Genomic DNA, 17,023 nt, shown 5'->3' with positions numbered 1-17,023 from the left:
TCCTGCTATTCCTCGAAAATTTGCAATTTGACATTTCACTCATAGCCTAAAACAGAATTCCAAGCCATAACTAGACAAGCAATATATAAATACATATATGTATATATACTTTATATAAATATATATTTAAATTTCTATATTTATATATTTATAAATATATAAATATAAATTTTATTTACATTAGCCCAACTATACTATCTAGAGAATAAAACATTCAAATTAAGAGTAACAGCATCATAGGTGTTACTGACCTCACTGTCACAACTACTTCAGGTACTTCCACTTCCTATAAGCTCAAGTGCAAATGAGAAGAGAACTCTAAAACTCGCCAACTTGAGGCCATTCACTAGCTTCTTTCAAGAGAGGGAGCCAGATGGAATGGACCAGCTAGTGGCTTTTCCTAGCTATATTGCTCAAAAAGAAAGCAAAGGAGGCAAATAAGATTAAAAAGCCAAAAACAAAACAATGACTTGAAAAATGGAATGCAAGAAAAGGAAACAGGAAAATTAAGTTAGGTGATATTTATAGAACCCTGCCCCTTCTTCAAGCTTCCATATTTGTTTTCAAAATTAAGTGTCTTGACAAATACCCACAGGTATGAAGTACTGATTGCTAGTTAGTAAAAATAGTGAAATTTCTCAAGAGCCTACTAAATGGAAAATTCATAACTTTCTGGAATCTTAATAAAATGCGACTAAGATAAGTCATTTAAAGCAAATAGTATCATTTTTCATGAAGTCTTTTTTACTTCTAAGGAAAATGGATATCCACAGAATTTAAAAAACTACTTCTGTCAAAAAAATTACCTAACAGTTTAGCAACAGGCAAAAACATTCTATCCCACCAAAAAAGTCTAAATCAAATCTCAATCTAAATGAAAGTCCAAATTCTAGATGACCATTCTATATTTTTTAAAAGGACTGTATTTTAACAATTAGAAAGGAGTGTCTATCAATATGCCAACATATGTAATTCTTTTAAAACTACTTAAAACAAAGAGAAACTTAATTTAACACAGAAGTTTAAGGTTCCTCTAATGTCTTTACATCAAATGTCAATCCTTAGATGTCTAATGTGTTCCATGGGTAGGCAATGTAGTAACTGCTAGAGAGCTCAAAACAAACAAACAAACAAACAAAAAAACAAAAAACCATACACACATCTCTCCTCACTGTCAAAGGGCCTGGAGCCCAGCAGAGAGAAAGACAGTAATTACAGCCCTTCAAAGAGCCTGGCACACAAAATGTGTTCAACAGGTACAGAATAAACATATTAAAAAAGTAAAAGTACTCTGTGATAAGTGCTATAGTAAGAGTAGGCAAAAGGTGCTATGGAGCCCAGAGGAGAAGACCAGAGGGTAAGAGGAGGGGAGGGAAATGATGACAGGGTGCTGGGACAGGCTGCCTGGACTGTCACAAAACCTCCCATGGTCACACCAGGGCCTGCAAGCAGAAGTCTTCCTCTTGATTACATGATCCATGGATGGTCAGCATTTTTAAATTCCAAATATCTAACTGTATGCTTTCTCTCACTGATAATTATATTCTGATGTTTTCTCACCTGTCTATTTTTTCTTTCAGCTAATGCCTGCACAGATGAAGTTGACATCTGATCTTTCATGTCCTAATGAGAAAGAAGATATGAAAACAAATGAAAAATATCCTTAAACAAAATCACAGTTAACATTTCATACATTAGCAAAACACACAATTTATTATTACTTTTTAAAAAGAAGACCGCATTTCTTGGCTTTATTTTCAGTCTCAAAAATAAAGAAAATAAAATAAAAAGAAAGATCGTCCCTTAAAAAGAAGTAACCTGGATACTAATTTAAATAGGAGGAAAGAGAAAGGGAATTAACATTTACCAGGTACCTACCACAGGTCAGAAATAGTGCTAAACACGTACACACATTATCACTGAATTTTCACAAGGACCCTGTGAAGCTGGTACTATTTCCATTTTAAGGTTGAGGAGACCTAGGTCCAAAAAGATGATGATACTTTCTCAAAGTCACATCACTAATAAAGAACATCCCTGGGGTACAAACAAAAAAGCACGTGTTCAAGGGCTTGCATCTTTTTTACAGTATATGTAAAAAAGCATGTGCTTTTAGTATAAAGTATATTTACCATTAAACACCAAAGAATACTTCAAAATAGTGGTACAACAGGTCACTTATTTTATTTCTGAGTTGGATTCATGAAAGGTATAGACTATTCCTAACATCAGAGTGAATATCCAGAGTGGTGTCAAAAATAATTTTGTATGGAATGAAAAGTGAATAGATCCATTACTTTATCTGAAGCAAAACACTTTATTAAATATGAGTCATTCTGCTTATTTAGCTACAATCCAATCTACTATAGAATGATTTGAACTGAATACATGACTGCAACAACAGTTTTTAAAAGGTTGTCAAAATATAATTTATGCAAACATCAAAGTATAAGACTTTTAGAAACTTCTTTAAAGACCCATGACAAGTAAACAGTAGATCAGACAGTGCCACTGCTTTTACAATTCCAGAATTGTGGTAAATGTGAGTGAGAACCACCTGATTCAACTTTCAAACCACTCATCTATCCATTTAGCAAACACTCACTGATGTCTACTATGTGGCCAGGCATACAGCAGTGAATGATACTAGCTAGGCCCCTGCCCACATGGAGTTCACATCATGATGATGTGCCCGAGTCAGTCACGTGAGTGTTGTTAAAGATGCAGTTCCCTTGATGTCACTAAATCAGGCACAGAAAGACAAATACTGCATGTTCTCAATCATAAGTGGATGAGATTTCACTCATGGTGGATTTCATGAAGACAAAGAATAGATAGGTGGTTACCTGAGGCCAGAAGAGTGCAGGGGGAAAGGAGGATGAAGAGAGGTTGATTAATGGGTACAAAATACAGTTAGAAGAAATAAGACCTAGTGCTCAATAGATCAGTAGGGTGACTATAGTTCAACAATAATCTATTGTATATTTCAAAATAGCAAGAAGAGAATAATTCAAATGTTTGCAGCATAAAGATGTTTAAAATGGATATTCCAATTACCTTCATTTGATCATTACACATTATATACACGTATCAAAATATCACATGTACCCTAAAAATATGCACAACCATTATGTATTAAGAAATTAAAAAAAATTTTTTTTTTTTTTTTGAGACACAGTCTCACAGTCACCAGGCTGGAATGCAGTGACATAATCACGGCTCACTGCAACCTCCGCCTTCTGGGTTCAAGTGATTCTCCTGCCTCAGCCTCCTGAGTAGCCGGGACTACAGGCACGCACCACCACACCCAGCTAATTTTCGTATTTTTAGTAGAGACAGGGTTTCAATATGTTGGCCAGGATGGTCTCGATCTCTTGATCTTGTGATCTGCCCACCTCGGCCGCCCAAAGTGCTGGGATTACAGGCATAAGCCACCGTGCCCGGCCTAAAAATATTTTTTAAATGTAGTTCCCTAGGCCCCTATGAGACCTATGAAGTCAGACTCTTGACGGCACATTTTTAACAAGCCCCCCTCCCCATCCCCATTCCTTGTCTTACAATGGAAATCTAGAAGCCTTAAAGAGAAACTGATCATTATGCTAGTATCTCCTGGACTGCAGGATTCCTTTTCTGATTATCAATTAGAGTTTAAGATGACATTCTGATAGTCAATCCAACAGCCCGATTTATTTAATATATATTAAAAACTACGCAGAGCAACATTCACTAGGGGGATAATACATGCTTTTAAAAATATACTCAGCTGGGCACTGTGGCTTGTGCCTATAGTCCCAGCACTTTGGGAAGCCAAGGCAGTCGGAACGCTTGAGGCCAGGAGTTGCAGACCAGCCTGGGCAACATAGCAAAACTCCATCTCTACAAAACAAATAAAATAAAAATATAGTCAGTGCATTTTATAATAGTGTTTTTTTAAAACAATGAACACATTACTTGCATAATAAAGATATCAACATGCAAGTATGGAAAAGTGACATGTTAGCCTTTGAACATTACATGTACAACATTTGCTGTTAGAAGTCAGTGCAGTGGGGGGTAGAGACATCAGCTAAAAAGGAGCACAGGCACGCTTCTGGGGGTGCTGGTAACACTGCAATGCTTCTGGGTGCTGTTGAGATGGCTGTGTTCAGTTTATAAATTTATTAAGCTATATATTTAGGTTAATTACACTTTTCTGTACCATTATATTTTAATAAATATGTGTATTTTTAATACTACTGGTCTCAAACAATGGCTGGATGGTAAACTAGACCAGCACTTTGAAAATAAATTTGTCATTCTATACCATGAGTCTCAATATATTCACTGCCTTGACCCAGTAATTCCACTAACAGGAATTTATTTTTTTTTTATTTTATTTTTTATTTATTTTTTATTTTTTATTTTTATTTATTTTTTTATTTTATTATTATTATTATTATTATTATTATTATTATTATACTTTAGGTTTTATGGTACATGTGCGCAATGTGCAGGTAAGTTACATATGTATACATGTGCCATGCTGGTGCGCTGCACCCACCAACTCGTCATCTAGCATTAGGTATATCTCCCAATGCTATCCCTCCCCCCTCCCCCTACCCCACAACAGTCCCCAGAGTGTGATGTTCCCCTTCAACAGGAATTTATTTTAAGGAAATAACATAAAATAGATACAAAAAAAGACATGCAGAGATGTGTACTGCAGTATTATTTATAATATGAAAAAAAGTAGAAATAAGCAGCAAGTCCAAATAAGGGAACAGCAACACAATCCACACAATGCAGTATTATATACTAGGCATTATGTACTAGGCATTGTGCTTATGAAGAGAGCTCAGTGAACAGACAATTCACAAAAACCCCACAAATGATCAAACATGAATAGATGCAATAACCCACTGGTAATCAAAGAAGTGTAGCTAAGAGACATTTTCTCCAATTAGACCAAGAAAGATGAAAAAGATTGATAATACTTAGTGAAGGTATATTCTGATACTCTATTAGAAATATGACTGATAAGGTCTTTTTGTAGGATACTTTGAAAACAATTATTTATTTATTTTTTTTGAGACAGGATCTCACTCTGATGCCCAGGCATCATCAGTATGGTGGTGCCATCACAGCTCACTGCAGCCTCAACCTCTCGGGCTCAAATAATCCTCCCACCTCAGCCTCCCAAGTAGCTGGGACTACAGGCACGTGCCACCACGCCTATTTATTTTTTTAATTTTTGGTAGAGATGAGGTCTCACTATGTTGCCCAAGCTGGTCTTGAACTCCTGAATTCAACTGATCTTCCTGCCTTGGTCTCCCAAAGTCCTAGGATTACAGGCATGAGCCACCATGACTGGCAATGAATATTTAAAATGTGTATTCTCATTGAATTTTTTACGAAACAATTATGTAAGTTATCCTCACAAAGATGGTCACTGAAGTACGGTTTGCAACTGCCAATAATAAACAATAACCAAAATATCTACTGGTAGGTCAATGATTAAATAACTCATAACAAAGCCACATTAAAGGAAAGGGAAACAGCATCATTTTTCATGTCAAAGACCTAGGTTTAAGACTTAGTTATGCTTTTTAATAGCTGCACTAAGTTTCTATTTCTTCTGTACATTTAGAATAATATCTTTTAGAATCATTGTAGGGATTAATAGAGGTAACACATGAAGCCTGATTAACAGTAGCCAACAATATAGTAAGCACTCAATAAACATTATCAGCAAATAAACATATGCAACTATTAAAAAGGATAGTCTGCTCCTGGGTAATACAGGACCCACTAGCTACTGAGCACTTAAAATGTGGTCAGTGCAACTGAGGAACTGAATTTTACTTTAATTAATTGATATTCAGTTATAAGAAAACTTTGAAGTATGTCTGGAAAAAATTGGGTTTGTGATTCTACTTTTTCAATTGTAAGTTCTGTAAACTCTAAATACAGATCAAGTATTTCCAATGAAAATTTCACATCTGAATTGAGATATGCTTGAGTGTAAAATACATGACAGATTTATTACAAAAACAGTTTAAAAAATTTAAAACCCTCATTAATATCTCTTATATTGACTACACGTTTAAATGATCATGTTTTGGATATATCAGGTTAAATAAAATATATTAAGCTCACCTATTTTTACTCTTTTAATGTGGCAACTAGAAAATTAAAAATGACCAAGAGGTTCACATTTTATTACTACAGAACCAGCACTTCTCTAGATTTATCTGCGTCATTGTAAGACTATGTCCACAATGTAATTTTTCATAGAAAAAAAGTTACAGATTATCATGCCACTGCTTTTTAAAAGTTTGCATATTTCAATGTCCATAAAATGGCTGTGAAAAATAAAACTGTTGACACTAATTATTTCTAGGGAGTGAAATTAGAGAACGAAGAGGCATTTTCTCTTTTTTTCAAAGTTTTTTCATCAAAATTATTTGCATTTTATAAATACCAAGTACAGATTATTTTTAACCTAAGAAAATAAAATGCTATGATTGCATAACGGTATGATCACAACTATGTAGAAATACAACTGCCCTGCATTGGGAGGAAAATTATGAAGAAAACGCAAAGTCTTGTGCTATGTATTATTCTGAGTTTAGGTTCCTTTTTCTACTTTTTCTTCTTGAAAATTTTCTCTAATTTTCTTTGAGCTTGCATTATCATAATTAAATATGTATTTTAAAGTTGCAGTTTTTAAAGTTTTATGCTTAATAAAAACCATGTGGGGTTATGTGTGTGCCTGCATGGGTGTTAGCCCTGATGAGGCAGATTCCTCCAATAGCCCTGTGGGTGGGCATCCTGTATGTGACCACCACCACCGCAGGTAAGGATCTAAGGATCTATGGCTTTCACTTCTTTTTTTTTTTTTTTTGAGAAGGAGTCTCACTCTGTCTCACAGGCTGGAGTGCAGTGGCACAATCTCAGTTCACTGCAACCTCTGTCTCCGGTTCAAACAACTCTCCCACCTCTGCCTCCCAAGTAGCTGGGACTACAGGCACCTGCCACCACACCCAGCTAATTTTTGTATTTTTAGTAGAGACAGAGTTTCACCATGTTGGCCAGGGTAGTCTCAAACTCCTGACCTCAAGTGATCTGCCCGCCTCAGCCTCCCAAAGTGCTGGGATTACAGGCATGAGCCACCACACCCCACTGGCTTTCACTTCTGAGATGGCACTTTATCCATGTAGGTCAAAAGTCAGCAGATACTACACAACACCTTCATATTGGAATTCGGGATCTTAAACTATGTTACTAAATAGTTTTAAACATTTTATAACAGTCTATCATGCCAAAAACATAATTACTCATCTTCTTTCTAACACATGATGTTTAGAACCAGCAGTCAAGCAACAAGTCCCAATAAAATATGGTTCATCTGCCAAAGAAACAACAAATGTCCTGGTTATTTATGCTTCTGTTCCCATTTCACACTGTCTTCCAAGCTGAATGAATGAGACATCATAAACCCCAGTGCTTCCCACTCATAACCTTACATTTCAAGGTCATCTGTGCACACACTGGATACTTCACCCTTTTTGATTAACCAAAGCCATTTCCATCTTGACTTATAATTGACTGTAAACAATTCTTACATTGGAGCAGGTTCGTTTTTTTCGTGGAGAAGGTAATAGTTCTGATTCTAACTTTTAAAGTTAAAGTCAGAGAATGTTAGTGAGGATTATTTCATAGATAAAACTGAGATCCAGGGAGGCTGAATGACTTACCATGGTTAAGATTTATTAAGGTCACAGCTTAGCCTAGAACTCAGGTTCCCTTACCCCTTACATTCACTGTTGTTCTGCCATATACTGTAAAACCTCTTGATCCTAAAGTAAAACCAAAGTCACTTCTAGGATATATTTCTAAAACACAAATATTTCACATGTGGAATCTCTGATGTATAGGTGACTCCATAAGAGTAAAAATGATTACCTCAAAAATATGAAAGCTATTTATACAAAAATGTGAATATTTTGGTTCTTCACTAAAAACTGCCAGCAAAACTGAATTTGTACAGACTTAAAAGATGCCTGGAAAAACATACACAAGACTCTAAACAAGGAAAGCTTACTAAAGGCATAATCAATGGACATTAATCAAGAAGAAACAGGCGATTTACTTCTTCAGGTTGAAGCAAAAAAAGAAAAAAACCAAAAAACAAAATGCATAGAGTATCACCGACTCCCCTGCCTACAAAACAGAAAGCATAAGTAGAATACACTGTTTGAAAGATAAAGTCAATCAAAATTTTGGAGCAATATTAAATGAAAGCCCACTAGTAATAGTAACAGAAGAGCTAACATAAATTTTTACAAATTCCTAATTTGAACTTCATTTCGTCTCATTTTCCAAATCTGCTAACCCTCTGCTCCCTCTCTATCGAGCTCCTCCACCCAGAACCCAGAAATCTCTACATACGAACACTGTTTAGCTAAATGTGGTAATATGGAATTACACAAGGTATATTTTGTTTTTATTTTTAATCGAGTTAGCAGCATTGCTATTTCCTTCTCTTCTACAGGACTTTCAACTAGAATTTATTAAAATCAGATCAGCAAAAGCTCAGTTAGGTACTGTTAGTCTACCACTGGTAAATACTAACAGCTTCCCCCAAAGGGGTCATAAATTTAAACAAGAATGATTTAAAACCCTAAAATATTCAGGTGGATCACATAGTTGAGTATGGTTTAGATCTCAACTCTAAAAGGACAGTAAGATTTTGAAGTACTGACTTGATTTAGAATACCTCTTACTACTCTGTTCTCACATTGCTATAAAGAACTGCCTGAGACTGGGTAATTTATAAGAGAAAGAGGTTTAATTGACTCACAGTTCAGCATGGCTGGGGAAGCCTCAGGAAACTTACAAATCATGGCAGAAGGGGAAGCAAGGCAACTTCTTCACAAGGCAGCAGGGAAGAGTGACAGAGCAAAGTGGGAAGAGCCCCTTATAAAAGCATCAGCTATCATGAGACTCACTCACTATCATGAGAACAGCATGTGGGAAACTGCCCCCATGATTCAATTACCTCCACCTGGTCTCTCCTTTGACACATGGGGATTATGGGGATTACAATTCAAGATGAGATTTTGGGTGGGGAAACAGCTAAACCATATCAACCTCTTTCTAAGAATGTACTTTAAAAAGCTTTTCAGATATTAGAAAATGAACTTTGGATTCTTCTTTCCATTATACCAATGAACTTAATTTTCAATATATGAACCTCTAAATTTCAATTTGCAAACTTCCTAAGTCTACCTTGCAGAAAGAATAAATATAATGATTAAGGTTAAGGACACATGCTTCACTGCAAGGCCCCACTTAAATATTAATATCTATAGGAGTTTCCTTCAAAAAACCTACTACTACAAAAAAAAAAAAGCTTATACAAAATAATTGGGGATTTACTTATCTTACAAAAAATATGTCACCTAACAACAAGGCTTCCTCATCAGAACAGTATTTTGAACTGGCTAGAAATTAAGAATGTCTAATCCAAACACTCACTGTGGATGGGGCATCTGATCAGGGTCCAGAAAGGTTTCTCCCTCATTAAAATGTGGGTTTATTTATAAACAATTTACGTATATGTATATAGAAAGGCAACTAATGAATAAAACAAGTAACAAGAATATATAAAGTTCAGTGATAATCTACCATTTGAAATAATTTCAAAAGGAAATCACATGATATAAAGACTTTGGCAAACACAAACTAAGGTTCCTGCCTAAGATGACTCTTAAAAAGCCATATGTTAGCACTGGTATGATCCCAAGTCTTTTTATTCAAGGAAGCTGCTTTCTAGTACATATGTTAAAGACAGCTGGTTCTCTTACATCTAGTTATGCTAATCAAATGGCTTAGGCATATAGTTTCAAAATATGAAACATTTTAATGACACAAGATTGTACTTAAATAATATTTTTTCTTAGATTCTTTAATAATGGGTATTAATTCTAAATAACTTAGAACTAAAGATTTGTTCACTTGGATCAATTTTTTACACTCTGATAGATGCTTGTTTGCTCTGGATAACTCTGGAACGGCTGTCAAGTAGTTACATATGGAAATGTCAGTAACATGGGTTGCAAGAGTTCCAGAAGCAATTCAGATGGCGGAAGAGGCCGCTATCCAAACCCAGTAAGAGTCACTCTTCAACAATGCAAAGTGATTACCAATCAATCAAAAAACCAAATGGTTTCTACAATAGTAATTGTTTTGTTCATCAAGAAATAGAGTACACTAAGAAATAAAAAGTGAGAAAGATAACTAGCTTGAAGAAACTAGAGGTATGGACAAGGGTCTAATCATTCAGTATGACACCATTTGAATGCACCCTGCCCAAAGCCAGCAGATTACTGTCTCATTTTTGCTCTCGGAAATGAGCCTGACAGGCCGGGCATGGTGGCTCACGATAGTAATCCTAGCACTTTGAGAGGCTGAGGCAGGCAAACTACTTGAGTTCAGGAGTTCAAGACCAGCCTGAGCAACATGGTGAACCCTGTCTCTACAAAAAATTAGCCTGGCGTGGTGGTGCACACCTGTAGTCCCAGCTACTTGGGAGGCGGAGGCTGTAGTCAGCCAAGATCGTGCCACTGCACTTCAGCTTGGTCAACACAGTGAGACCTCATGTCAAAAAAAGAAAGATTAAAAACAGATTTCTTTTTCTTCAATCACGGAAATTTTTTTTTTTTTTTGAAGGTACAGTGACATGATCATAGCTCTCAGCCTCAACCTGATCCTCCCACCTCAGCCTCCCATCTTGGTCTTCCATGTAGTTGAGACAATAGGTGTGCACCACCATGCCCAGCTAATTTATATATATATATATATATATATATATTTTTTTTTTTTTTATAGAGACAGGGTTTCATCATGTTGCCTGGACTGGTTTCAAACCCCTGGGCTCAAGTGATCCACCCACCTCCACCTCCCAAAGTGCTGAGATTACAGGCATGAGCCACCATGCCCAGTCAATCAGAGAAATTATATATGGGGAAGCTCGCATTTAATTCATATTTAAAAAGTGGTTTCAGAGGTGACCTATTAGTTTACAATTAAGGGAAAGAGCTCTAAGAAGTCTGGCTATTTCTTATACAGATAACACAATAAGATCATATTCCTTACCCTGACAACTTGCCGAGTACTTGTAATGAAGGCTTTTCTTATACTCAATTCAGTTGCATCAAGGTTAAATTTTCTAGGATTTGCTTCAACTATGCGTAGGTCAAAAAGTCAAGGTAGAACAATTTCATCATCAAAGCCTGACAACATCCTGTTAACTCACTGAATCTCTCACATGCAAACAAATAAAATCTGGCTCAAACTTTCTGAAAACAGTCAGCTGGACACCAATCATTCTCAGACTTCCTCTGCCCACAGCCACAGGAGGGAGGATCCCTTTGCCCCAAGACAGAGATGATCTGTCTGGTTAGGAAGCATAGCCCCTGCTGATTAGCTTCACTGCAAACGCTTAGGGCTATCTGACCACAGCTGAGCTGGGCTCTTCCTGTTTGCCAACACTTGTGTCTATCCTTTTTTGACTCCTGATCACCTTTACTAAGACAGCTTTTGCAAGTCTTTTTCTCCTGCCATTCCAAACCACTTCCCATTATGCCAAGATGCTAACCCTACTTCTTAATCTAGAGAGATCAGGCCTTCTTCAGAGAAGCTGCCCTCATTGCCTTACCCTCTAGCCTGGTCCGACGCACCATGTCAGACACTCGCATAGCTCTCTATACTTCTCTTTCATAGTCTGCAGGTATCTATTTGTGTTATTACTTGATTACCATCTGTCGCCCATCCCTATCCACTCAAAGTTCTGTGAGGGCTGGTATAGTGTTTATTAATCTAATCTCCGTAACCAACAAAATGCCTGGCACATAGTATACTCAATAAACATTTGCTGGTTGAATGATGAGTACCTATTAAAACTTTTGTTTTTTTAATCTCACATTTTCTCTATCTCCCCTAACTTTTTTTCCTTCCCTCCTGTCTCAAGGGAAGAATTATCTCCCTGTAACTGTGCTTTTGATCCTGCCCCCTCACATATTTGTCACTAATTTTAGAGAACACACTTGCCTTTTAATAATGTAAAAGGTACCAGGGTCATCATGAATAACAAAAATTATTTACTCCATGTATCAACTGCATACAAACCTGTGCTAACTATAAGGTGATCCTGACAGAAGCTGGTTTCCTTGATGTTTTATCTCACTTTGGGAAAAAACAAAACAGAACTCAGAACATGCAAGTGGCATATCTTCCATCTAAAGTTTTGGTTAAGTGGGATTTCCAGTTGAAAAAAAAGGCTATATAATGAAGTCTTTACAGTTCTCCAGTGCATGAGTCAGATCAATGGACTTACTTCACATCAATACCATGAATTAGCAGAACAGATCTGCTTTTACTAAATGCAGTTTCATGAAACAAGACGCCTCTTCAACGGACAGTAGCACTGTAACATCACTTCTTAAACATGAAGACAGTCTACAAAAAGATTTTTTGATCTCTAATTACCAAAGTGTAACACTGGCCTGTATGGACCTCTATATGATAATGACTGCTAACACTATTACATAAGCTGTGTGCCAGGCGCCATTCTAAACTCTTTACCTGTATAATCCCAATAATCCTATGAGCTATGTACTCTTGTTATCCTAACTTTCCACTAAAGAGGAAACTGAAGCACAGGAGGTTAAGTGATGAGCCCAAGTCACATGGTAACTGGTTGTGATACTGTAATATAATAAATGCAAATTTGGTCTCTGCCCCTCATTCCTGGTACACAGCTCCTGGATCCCTTGGAATCTCCAGATGAGTATCTTTTGTATGTTAATGGGATAATTGATGGCTGGGGGTTTCTAGATAGCCTCAGGATGAGGGGCTGGTCCCCAGAGAAACCAACCATGTGATTAGACAGTTGAAGCTTTCAGCCCCCTGCTTAACCCCACCCCAGGGGAAAGGGGCTGAAGGCTGAGTTGATCACCAATGGCCAACTGATGTGATCAATCATGCCTACGAAATGAATCCTCCACGAACACCAAAAGTACAGAGTTCAGGAAGCTTCCAGATAGGTGAACATGTGGAAGTTCCTGGAGGCACCTGAAGAGGGCCTGGAAGTGCTGCACCTTTTCTCCCATACCTTGCATGCATCTCTTCTATCTGGTCATTCATCTGTATCCTTTGTAATATCCTTTACAATAAACAGATAAACCTAAGGAAACTGTTTCCCGGAGTTCTGTGAGCTGCTCTTGTATGGAGGGGGTTGTGGGAACTCCAATTTATACCTGGTCAGTTGGAAGCACTGGTCACAACCTGGGGCTTGCAACTGTCATTTGAAGTGGGGGCAGTCTTGTGGGACTGAGCTCTTAACCTGTGGACCTGATGCTATCTCCAAGTACACAGTGTCAGAAATATACCGACTTGAGTATGAGGGCAGAGATAAAAAAAAAAAGAAAAAAAGGGTTTTTTTTTTCCCCTTTACATTGGTGGAGCCAGGACTTAAACACCAGAAATCTGACTCCAGGGTGCAGAGTCATAATCATTACACTATGCTGCTTTTATACATATACATTTATAGTACAGGATTTGTCACACACTGTACAAGAATTTGGCTACTGTATCTTAACTTACTGGGCAAATACTTTAAACATGTCATGGTACAAGTAAGAGCAACAAACATTAATCGATTATAAAAGAACATGTTTCATCTACATACTGGAAACAACTGGAGAAAAACTTGTCCATTTGTCTATTTATCCCAAATGGCACAGACACCACAGAAAAGGATATTGATGGTTTCATCAAGGTCCTCTAGATCCCACTCTATGCTCCGGAGGTTGTTTCTTAGCTCATTGGTGGTCCAGTCGATTTCTTCCCTTGTTGCTGTGGAGGGGTCCTGGAGGAGCTCTGTCCATCTCTGAAACAATCCCTGGGCAGTGTTGACTGCTTTCTGTACCTCTCTGTAATCAAGATGAGGCAAAGGAGAGAAATCACAGACAACATTCCATGGACAAGTTACTGCATGATTTAGGTTAACATTTATGATCATACACCATCCTCAGCAACCACCATTCCCACAGAAGGCTCTTCACAGACAAATATCAAAGTTCAAAACTTTGATACACAGTCTGAGTATTATGTTCTCAGCTGATGCTTGGAATACAATAGCCATTATTTAAGCAGCTACAATATCAAGTTTGTTGGGGAAGGACAAATTTAATATTTTTCTCTGAACAGACTATACGTAAAAGTATAATGAAGCAATCCTACAAATTAAAGGGCAATGACCATTCCCACATGCTTCCACTTGGTGTGATAGTATTAATAATTTATACTTAGATGATAAGTCCTAATATGGCCTTTCTTTTCTTGGTGTGGGAGGAATGAGAATGCTGGAGGGAAGGTTACTCTTACATAGCTACCATTTTATTATAGGTTAAGTATTTTAATCCGAGAAATTTTTAAACCCAAAATCTCATTCAGTTTCCAAACATTATTAGCTTTAAATATATCTACTTTCCTTAATTAAGCAATACCATATACCAGATTAGTGTTTGTTTTTGTTTTGTTTTTGAGACGGAGTCTTACTCTTTTGCCCAGGCTGGAGCAAAGTGGTGTGATCTCGGCTCACTGCAACCTCCACCTCCCGGGTTCAAGCTACTCTTCTGCCTTAGCCTCCCGAGTAGCTGGGATTACAGGCACCTGCCACCACGCCTGGCTAATTTTTGTATTTTTAGTAGAGACGGGGTTTCGCCAAATTGGCCAGGCTGGTCTCGAACTCCTGATCTCAGGTGATCCACCTGCCTCAGCCTCCCAAAGTGCTAGAATTACAGGCATGAGCCACCACGCCCAGCCAGATTAGTGTTTTTCTTGTTTAGAGAACGAGACTAGGCCATTAAGTGCTATGATCTAGCATGCTTTTAGATTAGATATAGTCACAAGATTTTAAGAACTTTTACCTCCACCATTGGGCCAATATCCACCATTTAAATGTTATAATCTAATACTACCACATATAAAAGCCAAAAAGGAGTCATTTTATAATCATATGGTCTCTCATGTTCAAAGATGATAATCCCACTGCTCCTGAACTATAAGAACTGTTTTGATCCTTCTATGATTTCTTCTGGAACAAAGACCACAAAAACGTGTTCTAGCTGATTAGGGTGTTTCTTGTCTATGGCTTTAAGACAGAATTCACACGCATCCTATACCCTCTGATGTTTCAAGTACTGGAAAAAAGAAAGCGCTAACAAAAATGAAGAAAAGCACCTTACAATATTTAGGTCTATGACATACTGATGAGACCTAAGAGGCTGAATGTTAAACAGAGAATACAGCTTCTAGGCGCAGGCTGAGTAAATAAGCAAACTATATGGACAACAAATCTACCAAGGTCTATTCATCTAGTTTACAGCGTAGGCAAGTCACCTCATTGTTCCTTTCATGTCAGCCTTTAGACTTTCAGTGCTAATGAGAAACCCTATTTAAGATAAAATGGGGAAGAATTAAGTGAGGTGCAAATCTACTTTCTTTACTCTTTATGGGATCTGGGTGATTTAGTGGAGAAAGAGCTATGTATCATTCCTTAATGCAAAGTAAGTCATCCTTTGGTATCTTCAGGGGATTGGTTCCAGGACCTCCACGGGATACCAAATCTGCAGATGCTGAAGTCCTTACATAAAGTGGCATAGTATTTGCATATAACCTACGCACATCCTCCTACATACTTTAAATCATCTCTAGATTATTTATAATACCTAATGTAATTTAAATGCTATGTAAATTGCTGTTATACTGTATTGTTTAGGGAATAAGAAAAAAGTCTGTACATGTTCAGTAGGGATGCAACCATTCTTTTTTTACTGAATATATTCAATCCTGAGTTGGCTGAATCCACAGATTTGGAACCCACAGAGATGGAGGGCTGATTGCATTGGTTTCTTTGTAAGTACTGAGTATCATCTATGATAATGGAAGACAAAATTAAAGAGGTTATCTGTAAAGACATCTTTTAAAGAATATAAAATATATCAATTCTGTAAAGTAAATATGAATTCCTTCTTGAGAACTTGAAGCCTCAAACCAAGAAGCCTTGGGCTAGGGCTTAGGTTTGTTCTCCACCACCAGTACACAATTATGATGCTGGAATTAAATTCTAAGTAGCAATCTATGAACTTTTTTGGTCTCAGGAGACTCCTTTGAACTCTTCAAAATTATTGAAGACCCCGAAGAGCTTAGAGTTATGTGTACTATATATCTAATGCTATTTACTATATTAGGAATTCAAACAGACATTTTAAAAATATTTGTCAACTTTAAAACGTGAGCTTACATGTTAACAATGTTTTTATTTTAAAAATTCTAAAACAAAAAAAAAATGTAGTGAGAATGGCATTGTTTTGCATTTGTGCAAATCTCTTCAATAAATGTGGATTCTCATATCCATTTCTACCATCAGTCTGTGGACATACATTTTGGTAGAAGCATATGATGAGAATCCAGCCTCATACAGATACATACTTGGAAAAGGGAGGAGAATTTTAATAGTCTTTTCGGACAATTGTGGATGTACTTTTTTGATAGTACACCAAAACTTGACAACTGGCTGTTAAAGGTTAGCTGCAATGTGGATCCTAAAACTGTGTTAAAGAACTTTTTAGATTTTCTTATTTTACAGTAATAATTTTCTTGTTTTTCTTAGTTTACCAAGTAAAATTGGAAGGAGTATCTCAGTCATTAGGGCGCTTTGTTTCCCTTATACTATGATCCATTGGTCAATCTTGTATAGGCTGAGATTCCGTTATCCAAAAAGCTTGGGACCAGAAATGTTTGGGATTTTTTCAGATTTAGAATATTGGCATTGTACTTACCAGTTGAGCACCCCAATCTGAAAATCCAAAATCCAAAATGCTCCAATGAGCATTTCTTTTGAGCATCCTGTTGGTGCTTAAAAAGTTTTGGATTTTGGAACATTTCATACTTGAGATGCTCAACCTGTACTTTG

The 17,023-nt window shown here is 37.0% G+C and overlaps 1 protein-coding gene across 5 annotated transcripts in view; it reads right to left on the bottom strand.

Moving 5' to 3' along the window:
* STX6 (syntaxin 6) overlaps positions 1 to 17,023 on the bottom strand; it is a 50,172-nt gene that overhangs the window by 18,815 nt on the left and 14,334 nt on the right. For 2 of the 5 annotated variants that reach the window (NM_001133027.1, XM_054535606.2), the window contains 3 exon segments: positions 1,561 to 1,623; positions 11,140 to 11,234; positions 13,807 to 13,976. In NM_001133027.1, coding sequence (NP_001126499.1) covers positions 1,561 to 1,623; positions 11,140 to 11,234; positions 13,807 to 13,976 — 328 coding nt within the window. 5 annotated transcript variants of the gene reach the window in all.

The sequence above is a fragment of the Pongo abelii genome, chromosome 1 (assembly GCF_028885655.2).
Source record: "Pongo abelii isolate AG06213 chromosome 1, NHGRI_mPonAbe1-v2.0_pri, whole genome shotgun sequence".
Classification (NCBI taxonomy): Eukaryota; Metazoa; Chordata; class Mammalia; order Primates; family Hominidae; genus Pongo; species Pongo abelii.
The sequence above is the reverse complement of the archived record's forward strand: the minus strand, read 5'-3'. Positions and strand labels throughout refer to the sequence as shown.